General features: G+C 45.0%; 1 protein-coding gene across 2 annotated transcripts; it reads left to right on the forward strand.

Moving 5' to 3' along the window:
* The first annotated feature begins 1,980 nt into the window (after nucleotides 1–1,980).
* On the forward strand, nucleotides 1,981–26,621 carry LOC144132612 (epoxide hydrolase 4-like). 2 transcript variants are annotated; one of them, XM_077665144.1, is made up of 7 exons: nucleotides 1,981–2,122; nucleotides 12,068–12,724; nucleotides 15,864–15,988; nucleotides 18,464–18,576; nucleotides 22,766–22,934; nucleotides 25,173–25,309; nucleotides 26,212–26,621. In XM_077665144.1, exons 2-7 carry the CDS (start codon nucleotides 12,518–12,520, stop codon nucleotides 26,478–26,480), a joined length of 1,020 nt encoding a protein of 339 aa, XP_077521270.1. In that variant the 5' UTR covers nucleotides 1,981–2,122; nucleotides 12,068–12,517; the 3' UTR covers nucleotides 26,481–26,621. The 2 variants fall into 2 exon arrangements, with proteins under 2 accessions (XP_077521270.1, XP_077521271.1); XM_077665145.1 differs by lacking the exon at nucleotides 1,981–2,122 and having other exon boundaries at nucleotides 12,012–12,724.
* The last annotated feature ends 778 nt before the right edge of the window (nucleotides 26,622–27,399 follow it).

The raw sequence follows: 27,399 nt of genomic DNA on the forward strand, positions 1-27,399 counted from the left end.
CCGCAACTGCTCCATCATCACCGTAAAGAACGCCGAAAACGTGAACGAAACACAAGATTCAACTTGACCGGCCAGGTGACACCGCATCGTGGATGAGTTCAGCACGTGCAGATAGAAACAGCGGCGACACACGGTGCACCTACCCGGAAAGGACGATCGACTGAGTGGTGCAACGAGAAGGCACGAACAACAGCGTTCGCATGACTTTACACTATAGTCGCTTAAGGAAACAGGACTACATGTAAGGATGACACAAGTACATACGGATATGCGCTGTCTTGCGAGCTCAGTAAGGTAAAACCTGTTCCTATATTTTGATGAGGCCTCCAAACATAGCGAAGGCTTACTAAAAACACGCTCAATGCTGCACCGAGGACGCTTGCCGGTCAATCAGATTCCTTAGAATGGCGGAATGAAGTCAGCTCTCGGGCCTGGCCTTAGCTCAATAAGTCATTGGCGTCTACACTGTCACTATAGATCCATTTTTCAGCGTATTGAAATGTACGCCAGGCTACACGCGCACACAAAAACAAAAAAAAACGCATACTCAATTACTCTCACGTACGGTACATTCAAACACGTGCACACACACGTGTCATCTTTTTGAAGCATGAAAAGCAGAGTGAACTCACTGGGCCTCGAGCTTTGGAGAGGTATGGACAGCAACATTGGTAAGCTGAGAACTTGAAGCTACAGATTGCCCTATTAAAACTTGTGTGGATGGAGGTCGCACGCCAGGTGGCTGTTCAATGCGTTCTCTTTGGAACAAACTTCTAGATGATTCACGGAAAGTTACTGAGGCTCATAGGTGCAATGTTTTTCAGCGATGATGTAATTTCAGTATCATAAGTTAAACAATGGGAGCATGACTTTCACCTCTACAAGTTCGATCTTGATCCGGCGGATATTAATAGAGCTATGGGCTTATTTTGCGGCTGATGTAGCTTCCTCGACCGTAGGTGTTTTTTGATATATTGCGAAATGGTTTTCGAGCTTCAGGGTGCACTGGAATACAGAACTCCCGTTTTAATTTTAAGCTTTTAGTTCTGAGTTTCCAAAAAAGCCGAGAATTATTACATTTAGACTTAGTTTTTCAACAATCTGTACCGCAGTAGGGGACTGCGACCAAAAAGATTTGCTGTTTTGATGCCTTGCTTAGGCGCAACTTCATCTTAAATTATGCGGTAAGAGTAGCTGCTGCGTCGGTTTCTTGAATGCAATAACATGCCTTCCTGAAATATCTGTGCAAATAGGAGGGCAATATAAAATGTGTTTAGAATGCTAGTGTTGTACGTCGGAAAGCCAAGTACGACAACCTATAGATATTCCGAAACTTAACAGGTCAAAGCCGATAAAACTTAAATATCATTGTTTTGTAGGCCCGCAGCAATCTTTACCAATAATTACCTTATTACCGAAATATCTACATTATTTTATGGTTCTAGCGTCAGTTCGAATTCGCTCCGAGGCTATTTTTAGCTTAAACGACTAGAATCAAAATCGACTGGGGGCTACCGCTGGCGTACAACCATTTCTTCGTTCACATGGTGTACATATGTTGCATACGCGAGCTTTACTCAATGTCGCATTGGGCGTAGAAACGTTACCTGGCTACCCTATGTACTCCCCCCCCCCCCCCCCCCCCCCCCCCCCCCCATGTGCACAGAGCAATATCCAGTTCAGGAAAAGGCTTGCTGATAACGACCGTGTTTTCGTCCCTCTCGGTTTGTTTTCGTTTCCTCCTATCGATAACGACGTGAGCGCGTCGAAAATCTGAGCAGAAAGAAGACTCGGGTATACCTTTGGGAACCGGTTCCGTCGTACAAGGTGATTCACAGCGATGAATGCGTCTGTGTACGCGCGTCACTTCGCTCCACTGCTCGAAAATGTCCACGCGCACGCGCGCGCCACAGCTTGAATCCGCGCCAAATGCGCGCGTCCGACAGCCCCGAGTTTCCCCTCTCTCCAGCTGGCAGCGTCAGGCGGCGCTGAACGAAAACCAATCCTACGCAGGGGTTCGTCGACGCACGTGTGAGAGTGGCATTCCGGCGACGCGCACATTACAGACCGCAGCGGTTGCTGCTGTCGTCCTGTTCGGAATAGAACGGATGCACCGCATGTAGTGAGTACACGTTCGGTTATGCAGTTCGTTTCTGAAATACTGAACGCCATTTTTTTTTATCTCTTGTACTGACGCTTACTCTTGCCGCATGCCTACTTTTATGTGCGACGAGCACCGGCTGCAGCATTGTAATCAACAGCATTAGTTCGCACCTATACTGCCGTATTTCGACCCAGAATTAAAGTTTTTCGTTCTTAATTATGTTTAATCGAACTATGCTGTACACCCATAAAGCAGCGGCCTTTCTAACGAACACTAGGGATTGGTTTTAAATTTGATGGGAGAATTTCCAAGGCGAGGTCAGCAAAGTACGGGAAAAAGGTCACGTTGTGGATGTAGTATTTGTACTATCGGCAGAAAACGCTTACGTGATGCGCATGTGCTAGAATAAAGTATTTCGCTGCAGACGCGTAAACTTTTGCTTCTGATAATGCGCTTCTTCTTCATTTTCGCGATTCAAAATGGTTGTTCCTCCAGTATTGTGACCGAGGCTACTACTGAAGCTTTTGAATTCGACTGCCAACAGGAAATTTGCACGAATAGAAAGTAAGCAAGTATGACAGAAACAGATGTAACGTAGCTTCGATACCTGGGGACTATATAATATTAATATGTATGTGAACAGAATTCTAAACAAACGTTTTCAGTTGAAGTAATTCCCTTCCGAAACAGGAAATGCCAAGAAAATTGCTATTGCTCTTGTGTTGCCTATAATTTGGCACTTGAACTTATACAGCAGCTGTGGCACAGTGGTTATGGTGCTGGGCTGGTCACCGGAAAAGATGCGCGTTCGGTTCCGTCCGCGGCGGTCGCAATTCGATGGAGGCAAAATTCTAAATGCCTGTATACTGTGCGATGTCAGTGCACGTTAAAGAACCCCGGGTGGCCGAAATTATTCCGGAGCCCTCCACTACGCTGCCCCTCATAGCCCGAGTCGCTTAGGGACGTTAAACCCCGTAAAACCAAATGAGTATAAGGTATGAGTTTGCACGTAGAGAAGAGTTTTAATTGGCATGACCGTGTGATGCACATATGTAATAGTATTATTACCTTGCCTCGACAACTCGCCTTATTCTCCTTATTATTGCTATTATTGTGCAGACACATGGCGGTCCAAAAAGGCAGTACTGAGCGCTTAGTGCCTGGGCTGGTTCGAGACAAGGTTGAACAGCTTCCAGGAACTAGCAATGACAGCAGCAGTCGAGAACTTCTGCATTTGGATTTAGTGTTAACCCTATTTGCGCACACACAGTGCGCCATATTTGCACTCACAATCATTATTCATTTGTTAAGATGGCGAGGCATATGGTGCTCACATAGATGATACTGACATCCGGTGCTGACATGAGCACATCCTAGTATATTCCTAAAAAAATGAAATTAGGCATTTCATTAGCATTTCACAGGGAGAGGAGCGATTTAATTCTTTAGAATAGGTACAAAGTGTCTGTAGTGGGAAAAGGCCTATGATGCAGAAACGCCCCTCTTGACAAGAAATGCATTCGATTAGAGATAGTTTGTAAACCTAATGGGCAACTTCCGAGGAGTAAACTCAGGCTTGTTATTTTAGTAACAATTTCATGCTAAAATGCAGCAATGTTCTGTTCCCTTATCGTATTTTACTAAAAGCTAATAGCACCTGATTATTGTAGTATTTAAGAGATTTCAGTGCTGGGGATCCCAAAACGTATGCGTGCTCGTAAGATTTGCAAATTCTGCCTAAAAAAATACGTAAGCCGAAAACCGCTGAAACGAAAGCCAAACGGCAGTACCTTTAGAAGAAGGCTCTTCAGTGCTGTTTAGATTATCTCTAGCTGAAAAAAAAATCGCTTTTGAAGCTTAAACATCGCTATCGGTGCTGAATGCCGCACGCATGTGTTTTTCCTCCTGCTTGCACTCTTCTTCCTCGGCTACGGCAGCCATAAAGTAGCTTTTATGCCGGTGCATGCGCACGGATAGGGACACCGGACGTGGCGCTTCCTGTTCTCGGTTTATCGTGCGCAGAAGTGAAACGGGCGCAAAGAAGACAAGAAGAGACTCACATGCTGCTTTTTCTGATCGCGGGCAGCAATACCGCTTGGGCAGGGGAGGTTTCCCGGGATCTTTTGCGCGCGAATATACCGCGGAAATTCCCCAGAAAAATACGTGGTCATCCAAACCCTTCGGAGCCAAAGCAGCCATTTGATGTCCTTAAACTTGGCAGGCCATTTGGTGCCGCATTCGACGGCGAGAAAGAACACATCGGTGGCTTTAGGTATCGACTAGTAGGTTAAACATAGCTGCGCAGATTAAAAAAGGTTTTGTGAGGCCAGTTATAAGCCAGAGAAACTAGATAGTCGGCGTCAACAACTTGAATGCCGTTTCGTATTTTAAAAAAAAGAATTCAGGGCTGCTCAGTAGCTCTCCGCCAACTTGGGTGAAAACGCTGATAACAAACTTCCAGGTTATCGTGTCTGGGTTTGTTGCAGAAAATGCAACAAACCCCAGACCGCTGTTGTCCACAGCGTGCGTAAACAGGGAAGGCGCCGGTTTTTCCAGGCAAGATTCACTTTTATAACTAGGCTGAAGCCAACATCCATTACCCGTGGCTATTCGATGCTGCTGCAGACATACTTTACTTTAAGCAACATAAGGCTATACAGATCTGCGCAAGCGCTTGGCATGCATGACGGTGGTTGCCAATTTGAAGCCTGCGGTCAATGACACGGGACCTGTGAGTGCATAATTAAGTGTGTGCGTATATATATATATATATATATATATATATATATATATATATATATATATATATATATATATATATATATATATATATATATATATATAGTACATAAAGATAAACGTATTTGGTTTCTAAATGCAAAATGCAAAGTTTAAAACGCTTCATTTTGCCATAGATTTATTTTGAGTCGACGTTTCGGACAGAGCCTGTCCTTCCTCAAGACTATATATATATATATATATATATATATATATATATATATATATATATATATATATATATATATATATATATATATATATATATATATATATATATATATATATATCATGTGAGCGCAAGTAAAACAGTAGTTAACGTCTAGCTAGTGTTCTATCTTGTCATGTGTAGCGCGTGCTTGCGTGCGTGCGTGCATGTAGTGCAGTGAATACAAGTTCGCTAGAAGAGATGAATAATTTAGGAAGCTCGTCAATCTAAATAAATTGTTAAATTCTGACAGAGAGTGTGTGTGCTCGGGGGAATTAGGGCACGTGTACATTTCTTTATGTAGGACGACAAAACGGGACGAGCGGAGCGGAGTCCAAAAGGGAGACTAGTGGGAGAGCCATTCGTATTTGTGGTTTGGTGTCTAAGGACGTCTGCTTTCCTTTGGTGAACACACTGAGAATCTTCTTGTGTTCAGTGTATGTGGAAGCGTTCTGTTATCTTCATAATGAGAGCATGTGTCGCCTGCGTGATGCTTTGTGTCTTCGCGAATCTTAGTTGTTCAATAGTCGTTAACGAGTCCGTGTAGATACGGGGTTCTCTTATAGATGCCATGTTATTTTTATATAGACTCCATCGCATCACGGATAGCGCACAGCTTCATCACTAGAGGGTCCGGGTGGTCCTAGACGCGCACAACGCAAAAACAAGATAGCTGAACTTTCACAACGCAGCTCATGCAAAGGAAATTTTAACAGCCTCTCGAACGTGCGTAGGCTCAAGCTTTTGCGCGATAAACTTAGAGTTACTGCGCAGAATACAGCGGGGTCTTATGCGTAGGGCACTAAGCATATACCGGCATTTGAGCGAACCGCTTCAAAAGTTTTCAAAAATAGGCTTTATGGTGTAAAAATATGGCTTTTGCGGTATAGTATTACCATTGTCGGTAGGCACCCGAAAGCCGCTGAATTGTCTTAAGTAGTAAGCTGGTTAATTAATTTCTGATAATAAACTTTTTAGCCATCACAGACAGGGAACTGATTGCAATTAGAGACTTGTAGTCGGTAGTTAGTTGTAGCCACATCAGTTTTTAGAATTTCTAAAAGACGATTACCCTCACCACTGTGGCTCGGAAAAATATGGCTGCAACGTGCGAAAATATACGCGCTTTCGAAAGCATGCAGGAAGGCCACCCCTTCATTGCACGCAACTTTTCGAAAGAGCCAAATTTTTTCGAGCCACAGCACCAAGGGCTATCGCATTTTCGAAATTATAAAAAATGATATGGCTATTATTAACGACCGGCTAAAAAGCTTTAATTGCAACTAGGCGCCGAGCTTTACTTGTTAATTATAAAAATTAGTTAACCAGCTTGTTAGTAAAGAAGCATCATCGGTTTTCGTGTCCACCAACACTGGTAATACTATGACGCAAAAGCCATATTTTTACCAAAAAAGCATATTTCTGAAAATTTTGACAGTGTTCGTTGAAACGACCGCTATGTGTCAAAAAAAGACCACTCCGTCCAATTTTTGATTATTAGAAAAGTCGCCTCTATATTGCTCTTGCAGCGCATGGTGATGTTTGTTCGGCGATCAAAAATGCATTTATTATTTAAAAATGGACATTTATACATTTTCCCGCCGTTCCATCAAGTTCATGACGTCTACACCGAGTATACACCGTCATACACAAAATTCAATCTGTCCACAGACTAACGATGATGACATGTCGCGCTTGTGTACAAAAACTGTGAATGATCTTGTGCTTTAATCAAAAATTTCCTCTGTCCAGATAGCGACGACGGTAACATGTGCTTTTGTTTTTTTGTTGTACTTTGATAAGATTGTCAAGCCAGTGATTTAGTTCTAGAAAGGTACCGAGAAAACATGTGTATTTCGCAGGCTGCCGGCACCGCAGACAAGCACAACAGTGCTTAAGCGGTGCGGGAATGTACGCTTTGTAAACAGTTGGACAAAATAAAACATTATTATTATTATTAAAACATTATTATTATCCACATCTTCCACTCAAAGGTAGTGTAGCTTAGCCTCTGATATTCCCGCGAAAATACTGTGCGGACGCAACGCAGTTTAGATGCGAAATTGGCCAGTGGTGGCGACACCTGTGTTCCAATTCGTGGTTTATTCTTTTTTTTTACTAGCTTGTGAAAGCTCCACTGTTGATGAAACTAAAATTTTGATCGCTACACGATGATATAATCAGTCGCTACAGGTCAACTTCAATTCACCCCTGTGCTCCTTTAATTTTCTAGGCGGAAGCCCATGATTACGTGCCTTTGCAGCGCAGGCAATCTTGAGGAATTATTCTGAAAGACAATGAGGAGTCATACTTTATGCATACATAGATAATATGTAAGCCACGAGCTGTAGAGGGCGCAGTCTAAGAGACGTTTGTTTTATTGCGACAGGTATCCTGATTTTGAGCTTTGTGGTATGGTTCCGCCGGGTTGAGCGATAAGACGCATCCGCTTGCACGCAGAGATATGTTTTTTTTCCTGCCGCCGTTATTGCATTTCACAATGATATGTTTACTGCCTGTGCTCTAACTCTGAGCGAACGGATGGAAGGCGATAGAAAGAACAGCTGCGTCCAGTGAATTAACTGGACGAGCTGGACTTTGACAAGGATATTACAACGAGGGACAAGTGGATAGGTATAAATGTTTCTATCTGTTACGTCCAACTGCTGCCGCCATCGAAGCGAAGCGGCCCGCTTGGCGTCATACTCTATAAAATTGCCCATCAAGCGACTGCATCTCGCTTAATCAACTCACATGAGAGTGACGTCGCTGTGACACAGATGGCAGAGAAACGAAAAGTTAGTGGTGTGAATATTCTCCCGTTAATTTAAAAAGCACTAGGTACCGGAAAATACACCCCCTATGGAGATTTCATTCTAATGGGGTCGCAAAAAACCGCCGCAGGCCCTGTTTTGGACGACTGCAAATTTTGCTTAAATTTCCATTTCAACGTGAGGCACACTAGTCGAAGGCGAATAAGAGCATACCGTGAATCTACCATTTTTTAACGTACAGTCTTAGTAAAAAGTGTACAGGCCAAGGGGCTTGCTTCAGAGCCCTGCAGAGCGGCTCATTCTGCATGGTCAGGGACCCTAATCTCACGAAGGTGGGAGGAACTTGTCCTCAAGCCTTCCAAGTTCAGGACTGTCAAATATACTTGAGAGCCCCTCTAAACGACTTGGAAGCAGACCTCTTGGGCTTTATATTCTTGACTAAGAGTGCACATTAAGGAAGCCAGTGCAGACGGGAGCCCTCGAGATTTGCGCATAAGCACACCAGTGCTATATCTATCCCACTGGAGCTAGCACAGATAAAAGTTGTCGTTTAAGTACGTGTATCTGTCAGCTCTTGAAACTGCCGAAAGATTGCGTCAAAGGTCAGTGACAAGTGGCTTCTTGAACTCCCGAAAAGTGCCATGCTGTTTTGACGTGTCAAAGATATGACCCGTACCTTGAAAGCTTTCCGCTTTCTGCCATAACTCAGCTGCTTCCAATATCAGGAAGGCACATGCACTGGAATTCGTCTAGATTTCAAAGTGATTTACACTTTCCTGAGCAGGTGCAAAGTATTCTTGCATTGTTTAGTTTGGTTACATTAATTTGAGAAGCGCACCCTGTGTACTGTTTAAGCCAATGTATTTCCCTTCTGTTAGCCATTTACTTATTGCGGGAACGATGAGGAAGGGACGTCAGCACCAAGTGATAAAATACTAGCATGTCGTTGTGAAAAACGTCGACATTCATAAAAGGTGGCCTGTTGTGTTGTATATATTTCAGAGAAGAAAAACGCAACTGTTTATTTTTGGAAATATGCTTAATAATGCCACAATCAGCTCCCTGTAGTATGCGAGGGAAAGGAGAACGCGAGGTATGCGCTTCCATTCACGAGTGTGAAGAAAGGCGGACCCTGGCAGCGTCTCAGACCTTTTCAGCCCCGCGTACGAGTGTGCACGCGACATTGCAGACTGGCTAAGAATAAACGTCTTCCAGTTGGTTTCTCAGACACCTTGGCCGAATTGAAAATTATGGAGAAAATTTCAGTTGTCGCTATTTCGAGACACACCACTTTCTCAAGTTTCAGCGCCGCTTAGGTATATACTTTTTACTCAGAATCTTAAAGTTTTGCATGCTAGGTCGCATTCCGACGCTTATGATGTTTTTATTTGGTTGCTCCATATTTTCACGTCATGGGTTTCAGAAAGCTACCGGAGTCAAACCACAAATTAAAAAAAAATAGAAACATTCCTCTATGCTCCCTTTTTCCTATGGCTGTTGGCTTCCTTCATATGTATGTCATATCGAGCCCTGCATTTTCCTTCACTTGTTTGCTCAGAGGCTTCCTTCATATGTTGTTGTCCAGCAACTTTTAAAGCTATTTTCGGAAGGCTCCATTTTTTTTTCTCTACAACGTCGAGTACACAAGCCTAAAGCAGCGCCAGCTATTCTGATACAGCCCTACTGAGAAAGAAATAATGGCGCAAAACAATAATTTAAATAAAAAAGATCAATTTAAGTTGAAACATAAAAAAGTAAGATCTAATAGCATAAAAAAATAAGGGTAAAACAGACGTGTTGCTGCTGGCTTGTCGCAGGCCGGCAAAAATATATATTTATCGACGCGCTAGTCGGCATTTGCAACAGGTGTTCCTCGACTGAGCAGCCATTGTGCTTCGCTTATTGTTGTCAGTGAAGCAACGCTAGTTGGTAGTGCCTACAAACGACGGAGAATTCATGCTTTACAGCCGCTGCATCCCTTTGGGGCGCTGTTTCCAACAGTGTGCCTTGCGTTTGTTATCAGGTAAATACCGAGCAACCTTCCTTACTAGTTGTGCCTCATGTGTAGGTTTTGTAGTGCATAATAAACTTCGTGTATCCGCAGCTTACGCGGCCTTATTCATGCGAAGGGCAGTCATCCGAAAATGAATGCAATCGATTCAAACGAGACTGCTTGCTTAGAAGTACCTTATGCCAATGTGTTCATGGGGATAAGCTAATGCGAAATAATATTTTGAAATAAGGGAGTGATAATTTATTAGTGTTCAGATGAGCGCAGTCCAGGGGTTGGAAAAGTAAGGTTACCTTTCATAGAAAAGTTTTTCCTGCTCCAGAAGCCTTTAAGTTCTGTTTCAGTTTTCTTTTTAGTTTTTCTTTGTGGCGATATGGCTGCGGAAAAGTGAATGTTAATCACTGCTTTTTGCCCCTTTTAAAAATAACCTCATTTCTACTGTTTGTTCCTAACGTCCAACGGTTTCTCGGTCTTTGCAGCGTACCGCAGATGACGCTTTGAAGCTTTTGAATAGACTGCGTTGCGCTCTCTGCGGCAGTACTAATGTATTTATCTAGAGAGGCTTCTGCTCGGAGTTCGCGACATTTATGTCGCAACAGTCGCAAGTCATTATGTGGGTTGGTACTGCGTGATGTTTCCGAATGCGACAAAATCTGCAAAGACAAACTGATAGCGAATTGAAGTTTGGCTGCATCGATCACCCGCCTCGGTGGCTCAGTGGTTAGGGCGCTCGACTACTGATCCGGAGTACCCGGGTTTGAACCCGACCGCGGCGGCCGCGTTTCGATGGAGGCGAAACGCTAAGGCGCCCGTGGGCTGTGCGATGTCAGTGCGCGTTAAAGATCTCCAGGTGGCCGAAATTATTCCGGAGCCCTCCACTACGGCACCTCTTTCTTACTTTCTTCTTTCACTCCCTCTTTTATCCCTTCTCTTACGGCGCAGTTCGGGTGCCCAACGAGATACGTGAGACAGTTATTCCGCCATTTCCTCTCCTCAACACCAATTTTCAATGTTTCTGTATCGATTGATTACCGCATTCCGACTAAAGAGGCTTGCATTCGCTAAACGCTCAGGTTTTGCAGCCTAGAAAAAGCAAAAGGACAACGTAGATGTCACCATCGTTTACATATTTGGCAAATTATTGCTGTGGTTCAGGATCCCAGAGGTTACGCCGTACCGCCAATCACTTGAAAACGATGGGAGTCTCCTTTCCGGTGTAAACGTGACCACTTTTGAATTAAGGGGCGGAGGTTTTTAAAATCCAATTTTCTCGGCTATGCATGCGTGTATTGCTCGCGGACAGACAAGATGTCCAGGAATAGGCGTGGTATGAATTGCTACAAGAATAAAAATTGAACATTGTTTTGTTACATTTCTAATTGAACCTTCTTCACTTTTGCGTGGCGGTCTTTACTCTCTGCCAGCTTCCTGTAAGGCGAAAGTACAGAGAGCAGTGTGGCTAATATCACGCATTCGCGATAGTTGCGCACTTTTGCTGCACGACAGAAAGAGTACGCGTGGATGCTTTAGGCAGATAAAAGCCTGTGTTTAAGGCAGTACTTTAATCTCGTGTTTTCGCAATGTGTATATTATGCACGGTTCGACGGTCTGATAAGAAAAAAACAAAAGTATTATCTAGTTCTGGTTATTTTTTGAAATCATTCCTTGTTTAATGTGTATAAATATCGGCAGAGCATTTTTGCATGCATTTCTGCCCTTCATGTCTAATGTTTTCCGCAAACTTCGGTGACACACTGCTTTCTGCAGCTCCTGAGCTTTTTCATTTCCTCCTCTTATCGGACAGCCCTGCGGCATCTGCCGAAGCGTGTGCAGTAGGTTTTAGATAGAGGTCACAGCTTATCGCCCACGTTCCTTTTGCTAGCTACTTTCAACTGCAATGACTTATCGCAGATTACTAGGAACCTGCGAAAGAGATAGGCTGCCAGCACCGAAGAAGGGCCTTATTCTGGAGAAGCGCCGCGAACGCAGTAACAGCTCTCTTATCTCCCGTTATCTTGGCACAGAACCAATCAGTACACTTGAACCTCCCGTCCACGCAACGGAGAGGAGGACGCAAAAGCTGCCTTCGGGCGAAACACGGCGATTGCGTGCGGTGCAACGCCTGTTTAGTACAGGCGCATCGTACTGGCTGGGCTGCTGTATAATCGCTTCCTTTTATTTTTTTCTTTCAGAGGAGTAATCGAAGCTTGCAAGTTGTATGATGTAATCAAGGAGTCATCGCTGCGTTGTGGTTTGCTGGAGTGGCGCCGGCTCATTCGCAAGAGGATAAAAAACGTGTGACGTGTGCCCTCGTGCCTATCTGTGAGGGGCAGTGTGTGATATTCACTCGGTGTGGTGTGCTCCAGTGCTCTACAACCGAATTTGCTTCAAAATCCGGCACAGAAGAGAAACGCAGCTTGTCTAGGGAAGACGACAGCAAAGGACCTCACGGAACTGTTTCTGTGGTTACAAGAGGACCTTGGACAAACTAAATTTTAAACCTTGAAATCGTTCTGCGGCTCACGGCAGTCGGATGTGATCGGCACCTGTATAGTTCTTAGTCTAGTGTGCCATTTTTGTACGCAGTTCTAGTTTCAGCCTGCAAGAAAGACTGCAGTGTCGTTGAGAAACAGTCGACAGTGATGGCGTCGGCTGGGACGTTACGTCGCGTCGTTAGCTCCGTCCTTTTCCTGTCCATCGGAGCCATTCGGGCCGTGCTTCTGTTTGTGAGCCTGGCCTTTGATATCCTGATGAGCGGAAAGGATATCCTCAAACCAACGGAACGCAGCGAAGAACCCGAGTGTCTCCGAGACCCTGCTTTGGGCACTCATGAGTTTGTCACCCTTGAGGTGAGTCCCCTCACATGCTGTTTGAGTGACAAACTGCCGGCAGCTGGCTTAACTACTTCGAACGCTGTTATGTTAAATCATCATCGGATTCACTTCCAGAGCTCCTTTATTATCTTTTAGGCAGCGTCCGCCAAGTCCTTGCAGAGACAAAAAAAACAGCTCTTATTCTCCAGTGCAGGATCCTGGCAGGGCGAAAAAGAACAGGAGAATGTTATCACTAGGCTTCTAGATTACGCTCTATGCCTGCGTGACAGCTGCTTTTCTTGTGACTGACAAGACGCCTGAGTGTTCATTTATTGCCGCGCATAATATTCCCGAAGACGCACTCGACGTGAGTACGGACCGAGACCGTAAACAGGGTCGTACACATATTTGACCCTCGTGTCTTCCGCACCGCTCCAGTGTAATTGTCGCCTCGATAGAGTGAATCTTTGTACATCTAGTACACGCTCGTTAATCTCACACCAGTAATTTATTTAGAGACTAACACAGAGACCTGGAGTAAGTGTGAAGTGAAATATATCTGAAATATACGTTGATAGTGCTCTAACCTGCACGGCTTGTTAAAATCGTAAGCAGGAATGCCGTCACAAAAAATGAGACACAGTTTAGGATTAAAAGTATCCGGACGCCTGAAATTATGCAGTTCAACAAGTATGGCGTGTTTATGTGTGAGCGTGTATTATGCTGTTTTCTTTACTTCCAGGCTTACCCCTTGTTTCATATACTGCGTAGGCAAGCGCAATTTCATGTTTACTTTTCTTATTTTCGGAGGAATGATTATGCACTCAAAATTGGAGTGGCGGCAGGTCATTCTTGGGCTGTGATCATCAGGTCTTCTTCTTTCTGCTTCCTTCTAGGAAAGTGTAATTTGCTTCCGGCCGTTGGCTGGACGAACCGTGAACTTTAGCTCTAATTATATCGTTACGTATCAACATCTAGTGTAGAGTAGACAAGGGTAGCGAAATGAGGGGAAGCAGCTGCGGTGGCTCAGCAGTTACGGCGCTCGGCTGCTGACCCTGAAGACGCTAGTTCGATTCCGGCCGCTGCGGTCGAATGTCGATGGAGGCGAAATTCTAGCGGGCCGTGTAATGTGCGATGTCAGTGCACGTTAAAGAACCACAGATGGTTGGAATTTCCGGAGCACTTCACTGCGGCGTCCCTCATAACCTGAGTCGCTTTGGCACGCTAAACAACATAAATTAAATCAAATGAAGGGTTTGTTATGAAGGGATCCAATAGCCAATGAAACCAAGGGAAGTATGGAGTAACTTTTTTATATTATTTTTATTTGTCGTTTCGATGAATGGGAATTTTAGTGTAACATATACAATCTAACATTTGCGATAATGTGACTTAGGCGTAGGTATTGAACGATTCTTAAAAAGCAAGCTGTGAAAGAATGATAGAAGTAAGACTGGCGAGAAAAACCATGCTAAGAAAAAACACCATGAAAAAAATCAACACGCCGTTCGCAAATTCTTTTGCGGTTTAGAAACTTTGAAAGGAATAGTTCTGTCAACTAGACCTTTCCCCATTCCACTACCAACCTCAGCTGCCTCATATGTGCTTCGCATTTCCCAGTCTATGCGAACAACGTCGTCACAACGCGAGAGGTTTAAATTCGGATAAACGCCGGGGACGGCGTTGACGATCACCCCATGGAAGGCACTCGTAAACTGTCCCTGTGAAAACAATATGTTGCAAACATTACAAGCTTTCGGTAAGCTCTCATTTATGCTGTACAAGAGCGTGCACACTTATGAAACACATGCAAAAATTTCTTCAGTGTGAGGTTCATCTATTACGGTTTAACAGGGGTCTCCTGGGACGAACCAAACACGAATGAGGCACTGAATTCAGAAATTCAGTCCAGAGCAAGAGGGGGGTAGCGAGAGGGTGAGTGCAAAATCGGACGCGTCTCGGCCCGAAGCCCTCAGGAGCTGCGTATACATGAATAGGACAGTGGCGCATCGTTTATAATAGCGTATCTCGCGAAGCCGACATTCGACTACTTACATGTACAGCATCAAGTCAGGCGGCACGGTGACCCCTCACCCAGCGCACGCGGCGGAGGGGCCAGCCGCTCCCATCTCCAGCATTGTCTGCTTTGTGATCCCACTGAGGTGGAATTGCAAAGCCACCATGGAGAGGAGGAGGGCAACCTCCGAACCTGTTTCCATTCACCACCAAATGCCAACTTTCCGTTCTCGATCTACCCCCGCCTGGCGGATTTGCGTGATGTGCTACCCTGGCGCATTTTTCCTGTTTACATGAGCGCTATACACCAGAAAGATGATATGATGCGTTGTCGAATGAATGTAAACGCGGCTAGGGCGTTTGAACCTGCGGTGGAAATTTTTCTTTTGCTTCCGCTGCGGCATTCAAGTGATGCTATTAAGCGATTTTTTCTTACAAAGATTACGTAATATTGCACTCAGTTTAAACCTATACCGGTTATTTTTTTTCGTTGCCCCGTGACCAGTTGTTTGTTTTTTTAATACCTATGTTTGTGCTGCAATGCATAGCGCTGCTTTTTTACAAAGTGTTTTGTTATTTTGTTTCAGTGCTTATTTAAAAAATTGAAAATCTCTGCCTGTGTACTGTACTGCCAAGTTGATAAAGGGGGCAGGACCTCTGTCAAGCTTACGAGCTTTTAGTCCTGTCTCCTTCTCTGTCCAAGAGAAAATAAAGACAATGACAATGTCCACGTGCCAGTGACTGTACGGCCGCAAAAGCGCTTCGGCGAACGCCCTTTCGTACCCACCACCTCCGGCCCGTGTTGATGCCCGGAGGGCAGGGAAGAGCCACCTACCTTGTCGGGCGGAGATGAGCGACAGCCGTTCCCAACACGCGTGGAATCCGCCAACCGAGCTCGCAGCCCGAGCTGCATGGGCGGCAGCACCGCGCTACGTGCACGTACAGCTTCGCGGGGTGCGCTGCCGTGCGTTGCCGTGAGAGCGCGAGAAAACCTCCGTCTGAGTTCCCGGCCTAGCTGCGGAGAACCAAGAGGTTTCCATACCGAGGCCTCCTACCAATCTAGACATTTCGGCCGTTATCGCCAATCATCACACGCTGATTAAAGCGTTAAGCCGCTAAGCTCAGGTCTGCCAGTATATATTATTTATTTACATCCCAGGAGGTCACGCTCCACTACGTGTCGGCGGGAAGGAGGGACAAGCCCTTGGTCCTTCTGCTGCATGGTTTTCCTGACTGCTGGTTCTCATGGAAGCACCAGATACTCGGCCTCAAGAACGACTTCTGGTAAGGCTTACGTCTACCCACGTGCCCCACCTGCATCTGATATTTATTTCCCCATCCACCAGCACAGTTTCGCGCGTTCTTGCTGTTTGAAAATTTGTTTGAGGGTCCCAAGCACTGTAAACTAACACATGTCACGTTGACTAGCGGAAAAATAACGTAACTATTTATCTGTAAACATATTTGATCAGTGGGCACTAAACGCTAAGTAAACACGTACTATGTTTAGACAGAAATAATAAACCAAGACACTAAGAATATACACTAGGATGAATTGAGTAGAAAAAGCTTAAATTGTTTTTGAAAGGCGTGAAGAATAGATGAAATTTTAATGTTTTTAAAGACTATTCTACAAATGAGTACTCATAAATTCTAGTCTGTGTCGACCATAAATAGTGTGCATTATAGGAAGCAAGAGCCGATGTCGTGTAGTAGACCTGTTGGCGTGTAGTGAGTGCGGAAGACATACTGTTGTTAAATTTAGTGGGTTAATTTAACGGATTCATATAGTGCTATCGCATGAAACATTTTACAGCGCTCATTGCTGCTCTCCATCCTCCCTTTGCTAACGTAAATTCCAGTATACTGCCCGCCGGCTATCGGTGCCTAAATATATATATTTTGCGCTTCGCGAATATCGGTAAATGCGAACTGTATAGTGTTTTTTTCTTTTTTCACTGTCGCAGAGTATAGCATAAAATTCCCAACGCTATTTTGTATACCAGGTGCAAAAAAAAATAGGAAAAACAAGTTGTTTCAGCTGAAAAAAGCTCGGCAAATTGTTGCACGCTGGGTGCGACTTGCATACTGAAAATTACGGCACGCTGCGTATTCATAGGTATCGCGGCCAGCGTTTATGCGCAGGAAGCTGACATCAGTAGTGCGTTAAAAGTGACACTCTCGTTCAGAGAAGAGAGCAAGCTTGAGGCAAAGAACGAGAGGCACTTTTCAATGGCTGCTGCAGATTTTAGCCGGGTGCTCAAACTGCCAAGGTATTAGAGGCGAGCATAGCAAAGATGAAGCAAGACACATAAAAAAACACGCATGCGCATACGTACACAAGCTGGATTTTCGCAGCCTAAGAATCTCGCCTGAGTTTTCGTTGCAGAGAACACTTAGACAGTGTAACACTAGGTAATCGTCAAATGCTTCAAGCATCCTTGTGCGGGGTATTGTGAGTGGAATGAAGGCTAGAATGCTGACCAGACGCGGCGTTTTCGGTACTAAGTCAAGGAAGCTGCTGCTTTCGAAACACAACTAATGGATGAGAACACATTAACAGGCACACGGTAGTCGTTCGTGAGGTTTATTTATATTATCGACGCAGTTGTTCCATTTCTGAAAATGTCGGGTGTAACGCCCAAAATCTTAACATTATTACAGAAGGCTTGTGAGAAAATAATTTCTTTCAAAAAATCGGCAATAGAAAACATAGGTTCGGATCTATTTTATGCTTATACGTTTTTGGCACGAAACAATCAATCTGCCCTGAAGATGAAACAGTTAAACCTTAGACGCCAAATTACATCCATAATAAATGGGCAAAATTTAGATGCAATAGAAAGGAAGCGACAACATGAAAATTAAGAACACACCCATTGTTTAGGAGGCACTTATACGGGTGTGTTTAGATTTTTTAAAGGAACACTGAGGACAAATTGATTTTGGCCTCTATCTATGAATTATCATTTAAAGACAAGGCGCTCGTGTGCTGTGGGATGTCAGTGCACGTTAGAGATACCCAGGTAATCGAAATTATTCCGGAGAATTCCGCTACGGCACCTCTTTCTTTCTTTCCTTCTTTCCTTCCTTATTTCTTTCTTTCCTTCTTCCTTTCTTTTTTATTTGTTTCTTCCTTTCTTTCTTCCCTTCTTTCTTCCCTTCTTCCTTTCTTTCTTTCTTTCTTTCTTTCTTTCTTTCTTTCTTTCTTTCTTTCTTTCTTTCGTTCTCTCTTTCTTTCTTTCCTTCCCTGTTTCTTCCTTTCTCTTTCTTCCTTCCTTTCCTTCTTCCTTTCTTTCTTTAACTCCCTCCTTTATCTCTTCCCTTACGGCGCGGCTCGGGTGCCCAGCGAGATACGTGAGACAATTGCTGCATGATTTCCTTTCCTCGAAAAGCTATTTCCATTTTTTTAATTTTCAGCGAAAAATGCTCTATTTTCACATTTTAATTAGTTTTAGATTTTGTATGCTTTTAGCTTAGACTTTATAAGATAAAAAAAGGCTAATTAAAAGAATTTAAAAGAACACCTATCTATCTCAAAACCCATGGACTCCTCACAACAGCCAACTAGAGTGAACAGGTAACGATGTCAGTGAGACACGTCGCCATAGTGTCGAGGTGAGTATAATACGTATTGCACAACTTGGAGGGAAGCGGTGCAAACTCAGACATCGGTTGGGCCCTGTCGGCGCTCAGGCCCCGGTTGACTTCCCTCTGCTCGAGTGCGGCATGCCTTGAGCGTTTCGCCTCTACCTGCAGGCTCGTGGTTCCCGACCTGCGCGGCTATGGGCAGTCCTCCAAGCCGTCTGGCGTCGAGGACTACCGCGTCTCCAAACTCGTCGAGGACGTTCATGGACTGATTAAGCATCTAGGTGAGACAGGAGCATATGCGAGGCCAGGATTGCCTCTTCGCCCTAACTTAGAGCAAGGGCGATCATTAACTCTACTCTTGGCCGCCGCGGTGACTGAGTGGCTATGGCGCTCGGCTGCTGACCCGAAAGACGCGGGTTCGATACCGGCCGCGGCGGTCGAATTTCGACGAAGGCGAAACTCTAGAGGCCCGTGTACTGTGCCATGTAAGTGCAATTTATATAACCCCTGGTGGTCGAAATTTCCGGAGCCCTTCACTACGGCGTCTCTCATAGCCTGTGTCGCTTTGGGACGTTGAACCCCCATAATTCATAAACCATTACATTACTTCGATCGGGTTCGTTGCGAATGAGCAGCGGGGTGAGGCTAGTGGAGATACCTACTGACGGTAAGCAACTTTGAATCACCGAGAAGCCTTGCAACGTTTGTTTATTTATTCTCGAAGCCATAAGCACGCGGTGTTATCACTTTTTACCGCTTTTATCAAGTCATAAAGTTATTCGCGCTTCCTTTTCTCAAAACGAATGGAGGGTTTAGACTGCTAATACCTGCCACGATGGCACAGTAGTTAGCGCACTCGGCTACTTAGCCGGAGTGTCCGGATTCGAACCCGACAGGTCTGTTACTCAAACTAGATTGCCAGGTTTCAACTTTGAAAGAGTGTTGGCGCGGTGGCGTTGGTTAAAGTACTGCATCTCTCTTCTCGTTTAGAGTGGCCTTTTTGCCGTACTCATTTTTTGAAGTCAGAATTTCGAAGCTCTGGTGCAGCATGGCACTCGTGGCCAGGGACTCCTTTCCATAAAGTTTTCAGCTGGACTTAGTCCGGAAATTTCAGGCGTTTGCTCGGAAGGACAAAAGAGCGAAGTGCGGAACTGGGGATTCGTGCACAATTTGTTTAACCGTCTTCACATAATTGGGAACTCTCCGTTGCCCTGAGGGTCTCGCCGACTTCTCAAACAAAATGCGTCCGAAATGTCGACCATTATCTGATGCCTCGTGTCCGGGGATACTATAACGCGCTGAAATGCGCTTCAGTCGTTCGTACAGAGCGCTCGCTTCTGTGGACGACAGGACTGCTACTGACACCAAGTCTTAGTCGCGGCGCCCCTCGGGCATCGTTCACCTGACGCCGCCCGACAGAGTGCATCGAAGCGCACTGCGTATGTACAGGAGACCCAACGTCTGCTCATGTCAGCGCGGAAGATTTTCTTGTTTTGCTCCGCAAGGGCGTATGAAACACATTGACAGTACAGGATGATGTGGCTGCCGTCGATCGGCTTCTGCCTACCGCGAAACGCTGCCCGTAGGAAGACGTTGCCAGCGCAGTAATGACTGAGGAAGTTGCGCACGGGAAGTCGACATTCCATCGTTAATTAAAAAAGAACTAAAAAAGGTTTAGAAGCAATATAAAAAGGAAAAGCAGAGGATAGGAGCCAAACTGTAGCTCTCTTGAACATGTCCAGCTTTCCTGGGCAAAAAGTTTGAAAATTTGAGCATTTTAAGACACTGTTGTGAAGGTATTAACGGTAATGGCTCATTCTGATATGTAGCATAATCTTTCTTTTAAAATTTTCCCTCGATCGCATGGAACAGTTGAGAATGCCGTAGAAAACCAATGGGATTGCTTTTGACGATTGCAAAAACGTGTATACAAAAACATTCAAGGCTGCCGTGGGGTCACGCGAGAATATATTGATTGTTATAGTAAAATATTACGTAATACGAAAAAATTTCGTTCATAAACGGTTTCTCTCTCAAAAAATGCTTTTGTCCAGAATCACTCAGTATGGGACGGTAGCATCCGTTCCGCTTGTAGGAGATGCGGGGTTCGATCCCCACGGCCTCTGGGTACCAATCTGTGGTACGATAGGTACAAGCTTTCGCCTGGCATGGTGTTCGCCTGGCCCCGTGCGAAATGCTTAGAAAATTTGTCTCCGACCTCTCCATGCGTAACGAAGCATTAGCTTGTGCCATGGCGCTGTTTGGATAAAGCATGTCTTTCCGTCAATTAAATGCAACTTCATCACTGAAGGGCAGTGGAGAGATTGTGCCGGAAAAACTGTACACCCTGTATATGCATTGCTTCGTGTCCTTGTGTGTACCGAAATCAGAGAAGAACGCCAACATTGTCTTAATCTGTAAGAAATGTGACGTCAAGGACTTGGAAAATGCTTACTGTCCGTTGTATGCAAATGATTGCCGAAGTAATTATGATCATGAATTTTTATGGCGCAAAGGCATCTGTGGCCAGAGAGCGCCATGGCGCAAGGTTTTTTCTTATACTCAAGGTGCGGTCAAACACCAATTTCCCGAGCATTTCACCCTAAAGAAGTCGAGCGCCAGAACAGGGGTAAGCTTGTACTCATTGTATCACCTGTTGGTACCCGACGGCGCTGTGTTTCGAACTCCGCACCTTCCGCATGCCAGGCGGGTGCTCAAGCCCCTAGGCCACCACTGCGGTACTACTGAATTATTCAACAATAGAAACAGGGCAACCTTTAACTTCAATCAACCAAAGTAAAGGCTATTCGACAATAGCCCGTAGTCACTCTCAGTCCTTACGGGAAGAGGGTGTAGAAGATGGATGCGCAAAAATGACAAACTATATATAGCGGCTGCAGAGCCATCTGGTCCTCCCTAAATAAAGCAATAAAATCCCAATAAGAAAGACTGTCAGGTAGAGAGATATGATCTTTCCAGTACTAGTCGCCGTGTGTTAAGGGTGGTGGTACGAAATCTGAATTACGGAGGGTTGGGAATAAGAGTGCATGAAAAATACCTTTGAAATGTGCGATTCTCTGATGATCAGTGCCATGCTAGTAAGTCAGGAGACAAATTGCTAAGCATGAACAACGGCCTGAACAGGCAATGTATCTAAAAATTAATATGCGGAAAAATAAATTACATTGAACACTCTGCAGAGGGAGTAGCAGTTTGCGATAGGCGAGGAAGCTTGGGGAGTGGTAAGGAAATGCATCTACTTTAGACAGGCAGACACTTCAGATCCAGACCACGAGAGTGAAATAAATGGGAGAATGAGATAGAGTGCATTTGGGCGTTAGCCTCGCATTCTAAATGGCAGTTTACGAGTATTCCTAAAGAGCAAAGTATAACAGCTTTATCATACCGACATTCGCTTATGGGGCAGAAATGTAGAGGCTAACGAACAGAGCTGAATTTAAAGTGAGGAGAACGCTGAGAGCTATTAAAGTAAAATGATATATTGAACGGTAAGAGACAGGAAGAGATGAAACTAGGTCAGTGAGCAAACGCTAGTTACAGTTATAATAGGCGAAATATAAAAAGAAATGGGCATGTCCTTGGCATATACGCGAAGGTCAGGTAACCGATGGTCTTTAAGGGTAACTCAGGGTACTTTAAAAGAAGGCAAACTTAGCAGGGTGTGGCACGAAATTAGGTGAGCATACGAGATCAGAAAGTTTGCGGGGATAACGTGCCCACAGCTGGCGAAGAACCTGGTTCACTCGTGAGATATGGGAGACGCCTCCGTACTGCAGTAGATGTAGTTATGCTGATGGTCCTGACGATGACATTTTCGCGTCATGTTATGTTCTTTATCCGAATAAAAAAAATGCATATTGCAGTCCCTCTGCATCTCTCTCGCCTTGCGTACTCAACGGAGATGCAATATTCCTTGAGCGCAGTCATATAAAAACTGCGCTACAAGACTGACCAGTCTTCTATACCCATAGTTGGAATTAAAGAACGGGGCACATTGCTATAAAAGGACTGAGGATTGGGTGAGTTGGTGGTGATCCATCGTATTAAAAACCCGCTCTAAAAAACACAGACAGAGGACGAGACGAGACACACGGAAGGCGCTGAACTTACAGTTGTAATTTCAGCGCCTTCTGTGTGTCTCGTCTCGTCCTCTGTGTTTTTTAGCGCTGGTTTTTAATACCATGGAGCACATTACGAGTCTAAAGCAGGTACGTTACGAAATAAGAGCATGATGAAAGCAACGAGCAGAAAATCGCTCTCAACGCCTCCAACACTGTACCTCTGTACCTCCCCTCTGGGGTTGTGCGACTCTTCGTTACATGTTACTACCTTTAAGTTAGCAAGGGGCTTTACTGGGATGTGTTAACACACCGTCATCATCACAAGAGTGCAGCTGGAAGCAGTATGACGCAAGGACCATTTCCTGATGTCTGTTTGATGCTGTCACAGGACGAGACAAGGTCACGATAGTCGGCCACGACTGGGGCGCTGTGTTAGCCTGGACCTTCGCCAGCAAGCACGGGGAAATGGTGAACAAGCTCGTTGTAATAAACGGACCTCATCCATTGGCCATGGAGCATCAGCTTCAGCACAGTCTTGACCAGATCATGAAGTCATGGTGAGTCCGCCTGGTTTATCGCTTAGGCTGTTGAATGCTGCTAAGTATGTCGGGGCAGTTAACTGCTCGAGGAGTACAGAATTCTGCCTGTATGGTTCTAAGAATTAGTCACCTAAGTTTCTCACCAGGCCAGAGGCGAGCAGGAATTCCTCGGAATGATTCAAGGTGTGGTGTTGCCTCCCCTGCGGTTGCGGACAAAAGGGTAGCAATGGGCTGAGTGAGACGTCGGGATGCAGGTACTGGAACATCGGAGAGATTTAGCCGAAGCGGTCACAGGCTGAGGATCAGAGAGAGCTGAACAGTGATTGATTTGGTTCTTTACAAGAGTGAGGAAGGCACTGAAAATTTAGCACTCTGGTTCTTTTTTAGGAATATACTCCGTTTCCTTGTCACTAGCTGAGGAATTTACTCCTTTTACGAAGTTCCAATTACTTCGGCTTGGTCGCCTGCCCAGTCCTCGGGGACCTAGATACTCTATAGACTTCACTGACATACTTTCTCCGCGCTTTCGGCATAGATGGCGATCCTGTAGCAGTGATGGCAGGCCCGGATGGAGGTCCAGTTGTCCGCCAAAGTCTCACAACATACACTGCCAACGGGGTCCTTGCCTTCGCGCCGGAGCACTCCGTGGGAAAGAAACGCGGCTGCGGTACTTCAACCCTGAGGAAAACAATGCGATTTTTCATTGGTGTGAGCGCGCCGGTGCCACAATGCGTTGTTTATAAACACCCGCATTCGCCTGTGGCCGAAATGCGAAACAAAACTGCCTCTCCGAACAAACTGGGACGTTGTCGATGTCACCGCCGACATGCGACACCATGCCGCCGCGTATTGATTGATTCATGCGCCGTGAACTCATGTTAGCGGCTGCGGGGAATTTTCTAATGCCGACGGACGTCTATATCGGAAGCTTTGTATCAACAGTCAAAAGCATTTTAAACGCACCAACGGTCAACTGTGCGTGTCTTTGACGCCGGTTTACAAATGTCGATGTTTTGTAGGCGCGATGAAAACCGCCTTTTTCTTAAGTACAGATTACGAAAGACACGCTGACATCAGCCGAGCGCGTTTTGTGAACGCAACTCATGGAATTTTACTTACATGTAAGGTCATTATCTCGTGGTATAACTGCGCAGGGTGTAGACACTAATGCTATCAACTCTTGGCTGTGTGTAGAAAAGTAGTCCTCGTGAAAATTGTACGTTATAACTTTATAAGCATATTCTATTTCACAAACCACGGATAGTTTAATGAATTTACTTCCATTCACACAAAGCTACGGACCGCCTCCATCTCCTCCCCCGCCTCCTATAGCACGTTCAAGTAGCGTTCAAAAAACAGTCGCAATCTCTGGTTGATCAAGATCCAACGCATTGCGGTTGCTGGTGCCACCATCATGTTATGCATACCGCCGACATTTGAGAAAACATTTGAGGCAATTTTAATGGCAATTTTCAGAAGCTATTGATATCGTCCTTTCGTCATAGCAAGCTGAACGATGGCAGGCGTCAAGAAATAGACGGGGTGCTAATTACTTAGGTTTTTATGTAGCAATGCAACGTTGTACAATTAAGTTGCCTCAAACGCTATTTGGGATTTCATCATTAATTTTTCGAGACAGGATTATTTATTGCGCACCAGTGAGGGGACTTCTGTTTTTCTTAGTGTCTAAAACCGAAATTATCTTCCAACAACCTAGTGCAGCCCCACGAAGGAGCAAATGCCGCTCAGCGGATTTGTATGACGTGCCCGTCTTGTTGCATCCGGGCTGAAGCGGAAGAGAGCTAGCCGGCGTCACCTGCCACCACACAAGACAACCACAGTGGTGATAATGGCTGTCTGAATGTAACATCTTTTGGCTTACGGTGAAAGAAAGAAAAATTATAAATATGAGAAATTGTAAAAGCTTCCTGCGCATTTGTCGGCACATAGCTGCTTAAACTCATGCGCCTTCGAAGGGTTTTCACAGTAATTTCAGTGGCCTAATTTATTATTCAGTTCGAAGTCAACCACTTTGTCAGCCACATGCTACACGACAGACTTTTTCTTGTGTCAGTGTTCCCTCTCGCTGTCTGAGGCAATCTAGCGTGACGAGGTTTCTCCCACTGGCTATCAACACTAAATGACACTGCCACATTAACCTATGCTTGTCAAAGGATTAACCTCAATGCAGTAACGTTTTGGAAGTAGATTATCTGCAAATAATTGCTTCATCCCTGAATCCCTCTCCCGACGCAGGTACTTCGTAGCATTTCAAGTGCCCTGGTTGCCCGAGGCCTTCTTAAGTGCACACGACCTGCAGGCACTGGACAGGGTGCACTCTTGCTACGACGAGGAGGAGAGGGAAGCCTTCAAGTACATCTTCGGAAAACCAGGTACGCACTCATCTTATGCTGTGCCGCAGCGGCCAACTGGAATGTACATTTTGCGTCGCACAATAGACATTCGCGTACACGCACTGGCAGAGCATGGTCACTCTATGCAAGCCTGTACAGGCTACGAGACCAAGATCCGGCACACGACTGACACGCGTATTTTTTATCGCCCAAATAAAGGCGTTCCACTGAGTACTGGGCCTTGCGCAGAATTCACAACTAACGCGTTTTTCAATCAATTGCATAAGCGCAATTATTCCTGGAATATAGAGCATGAGATATGAAAAAAATATACAGAAATATACAGAAATTCACATGTACATCGTAGGGGTTCCATAAGCTTTTCGAAATATATTGGCATGATGTACATGACGTAAGATGGTGTCCGCATGTGTTCCGATTTTTCTTAATTGTTGTCCGTAGAGAACCCATAGATTCCATATTCCAGACTCCATACGCAGGAATAGGCGCCTAAGATCTCCGCTCTAAATAGGTATATGCATAAAGCTGCTGATGCGACTTATTGGAATGATAAATCAACACGACAGTTATCAATCTCGCTGTTTAATACTTAGATGAAGAGAGACAACGATCAATCTGCAGTCCTGTCGACTATTTTCAGTGTGTCATCTATTGGCCTTTCAGTTTTCACATATCAATGCGCCACCTTCCCAGCAAAGTCAGTTCAATTTATCACTCTCATATTTATCGCCCATTTTGTATAGAAGCGTTTCTCGGGTACTGGAACACAAATGGACCATTAGCTATTATTGGGAGACCCAAGTAATATTGTTTCTTTTTTATTTGCAACTATTGGACCCCTTTCTAAACAAAATCGGGAGGCAGTCGATAGTTTGTTGACGGACGATAATCTTGCTCATGCCTTTCAAACCCGCTTGCAGGCGCCCTGACAGGTCCTGTCAACTACTACCGTGCCTCCTTCCGGAAGCGGTCGAGTGGCGGCCCAAAGCTGCGCCGACTGGGCGTGCCCGCCCTGGTGGTGTGGGGCCGCCGGGACTTCGCTCTGACAGAAACTCTAGCCTCCCTTAGCCTGGACTACGCCAAAGGGGGGAGGGTGGAGTACGTTGCCGACGCAGGACACTGGGTGCACCGTGAGAGAGCTCAGGTGGTCAACCAGCAGATCAAGCATTTCCTGCAGCAGGAGAAATAAGTGAAGTCGCCGAACCTCGCCTTTGTTTACTCACTTAATAGTAGCCGCTTAGGAAGAGAATGTCACTTTCAGATTTTAATTATTTCCAGTTTTAGTTATTGCTGAATAAAGAGCGAAAAATAATTTATTATATTATCAGTATGCCTACGTATTCTTTTTGTTTTCAGGTTTCAATGCAAGTACGGACAATTCCTTAGCCACACTAGTGTCGGCTACAATACAACACAGCAGTGAAGCTCCGCACACAGTCCTGACCACAGCAATGGATTCCACTGCAGCAAAACAGTTGCCTGTTGTTGCAGCTTTTTTGTTATCTAAACAAGAAGATAATTACAAGGCGAAGTAATAGGATGAAGAACTTTAACGTCTCTCGGTTGTTTGTCAATGTAAAATATTAGAACGTTGATTTCTTTACTTCTGTGCCTGGCCAACCTAGTTAAACCGCACCCAGTGGGCGAAGGGCCATTGTTACTAACTGCACTTTTTGAAGTTGTATCGTACTATATTTGCAGTTTACTTGGTTTGCGACCAGGACAAGCCTTGCATTGGGTAAAGCCAGGTGGTTACTAGAAGAAGTCGCGTTGGAATGAGGATAGCGCTAACTAGTCTTTTGTTTAGGCCGAAAATTTTTTAAGCCAAGCATAAGAGGTATGCGGCTCCAGATAAGTGTTGGTTATCGCAGGCCCCATGCAATGTGCGGAAAGAAAGAGAGGGTGCGTAGTGGAGTTGACATGCCTTTAACATTTCTCATTCTCCCTTCCTTATATAGGGGTTATAATGTTCTATTCTTTCACGTAGTTGTGACGGCAGTCAGGCTAGAAGGAAGACAGTGACGAGTGATTCCAAAAGAAACTGTTTATTGGCCTGACACGCGTCCAAAACGAACTGAATGACTAGGTGGAGGATGGTCAGGCAAGAG

Source organism: Amblyomma americanum, chromosome 5, assembly GCF_052857255.1.
Source record: "Amblyomma americanum isolate KBUSLIRL-KWMA chromosome 5, ASM5285725v1, whole genome shotgun sequence".
NCBI classification, from domain to species: domain Eukaryota; kingdom Metazoa; phylum Arthropoda; class Arachnida; order Ixodida; family Ixodidae; genus Amblyomma; species Amblyomma americanum.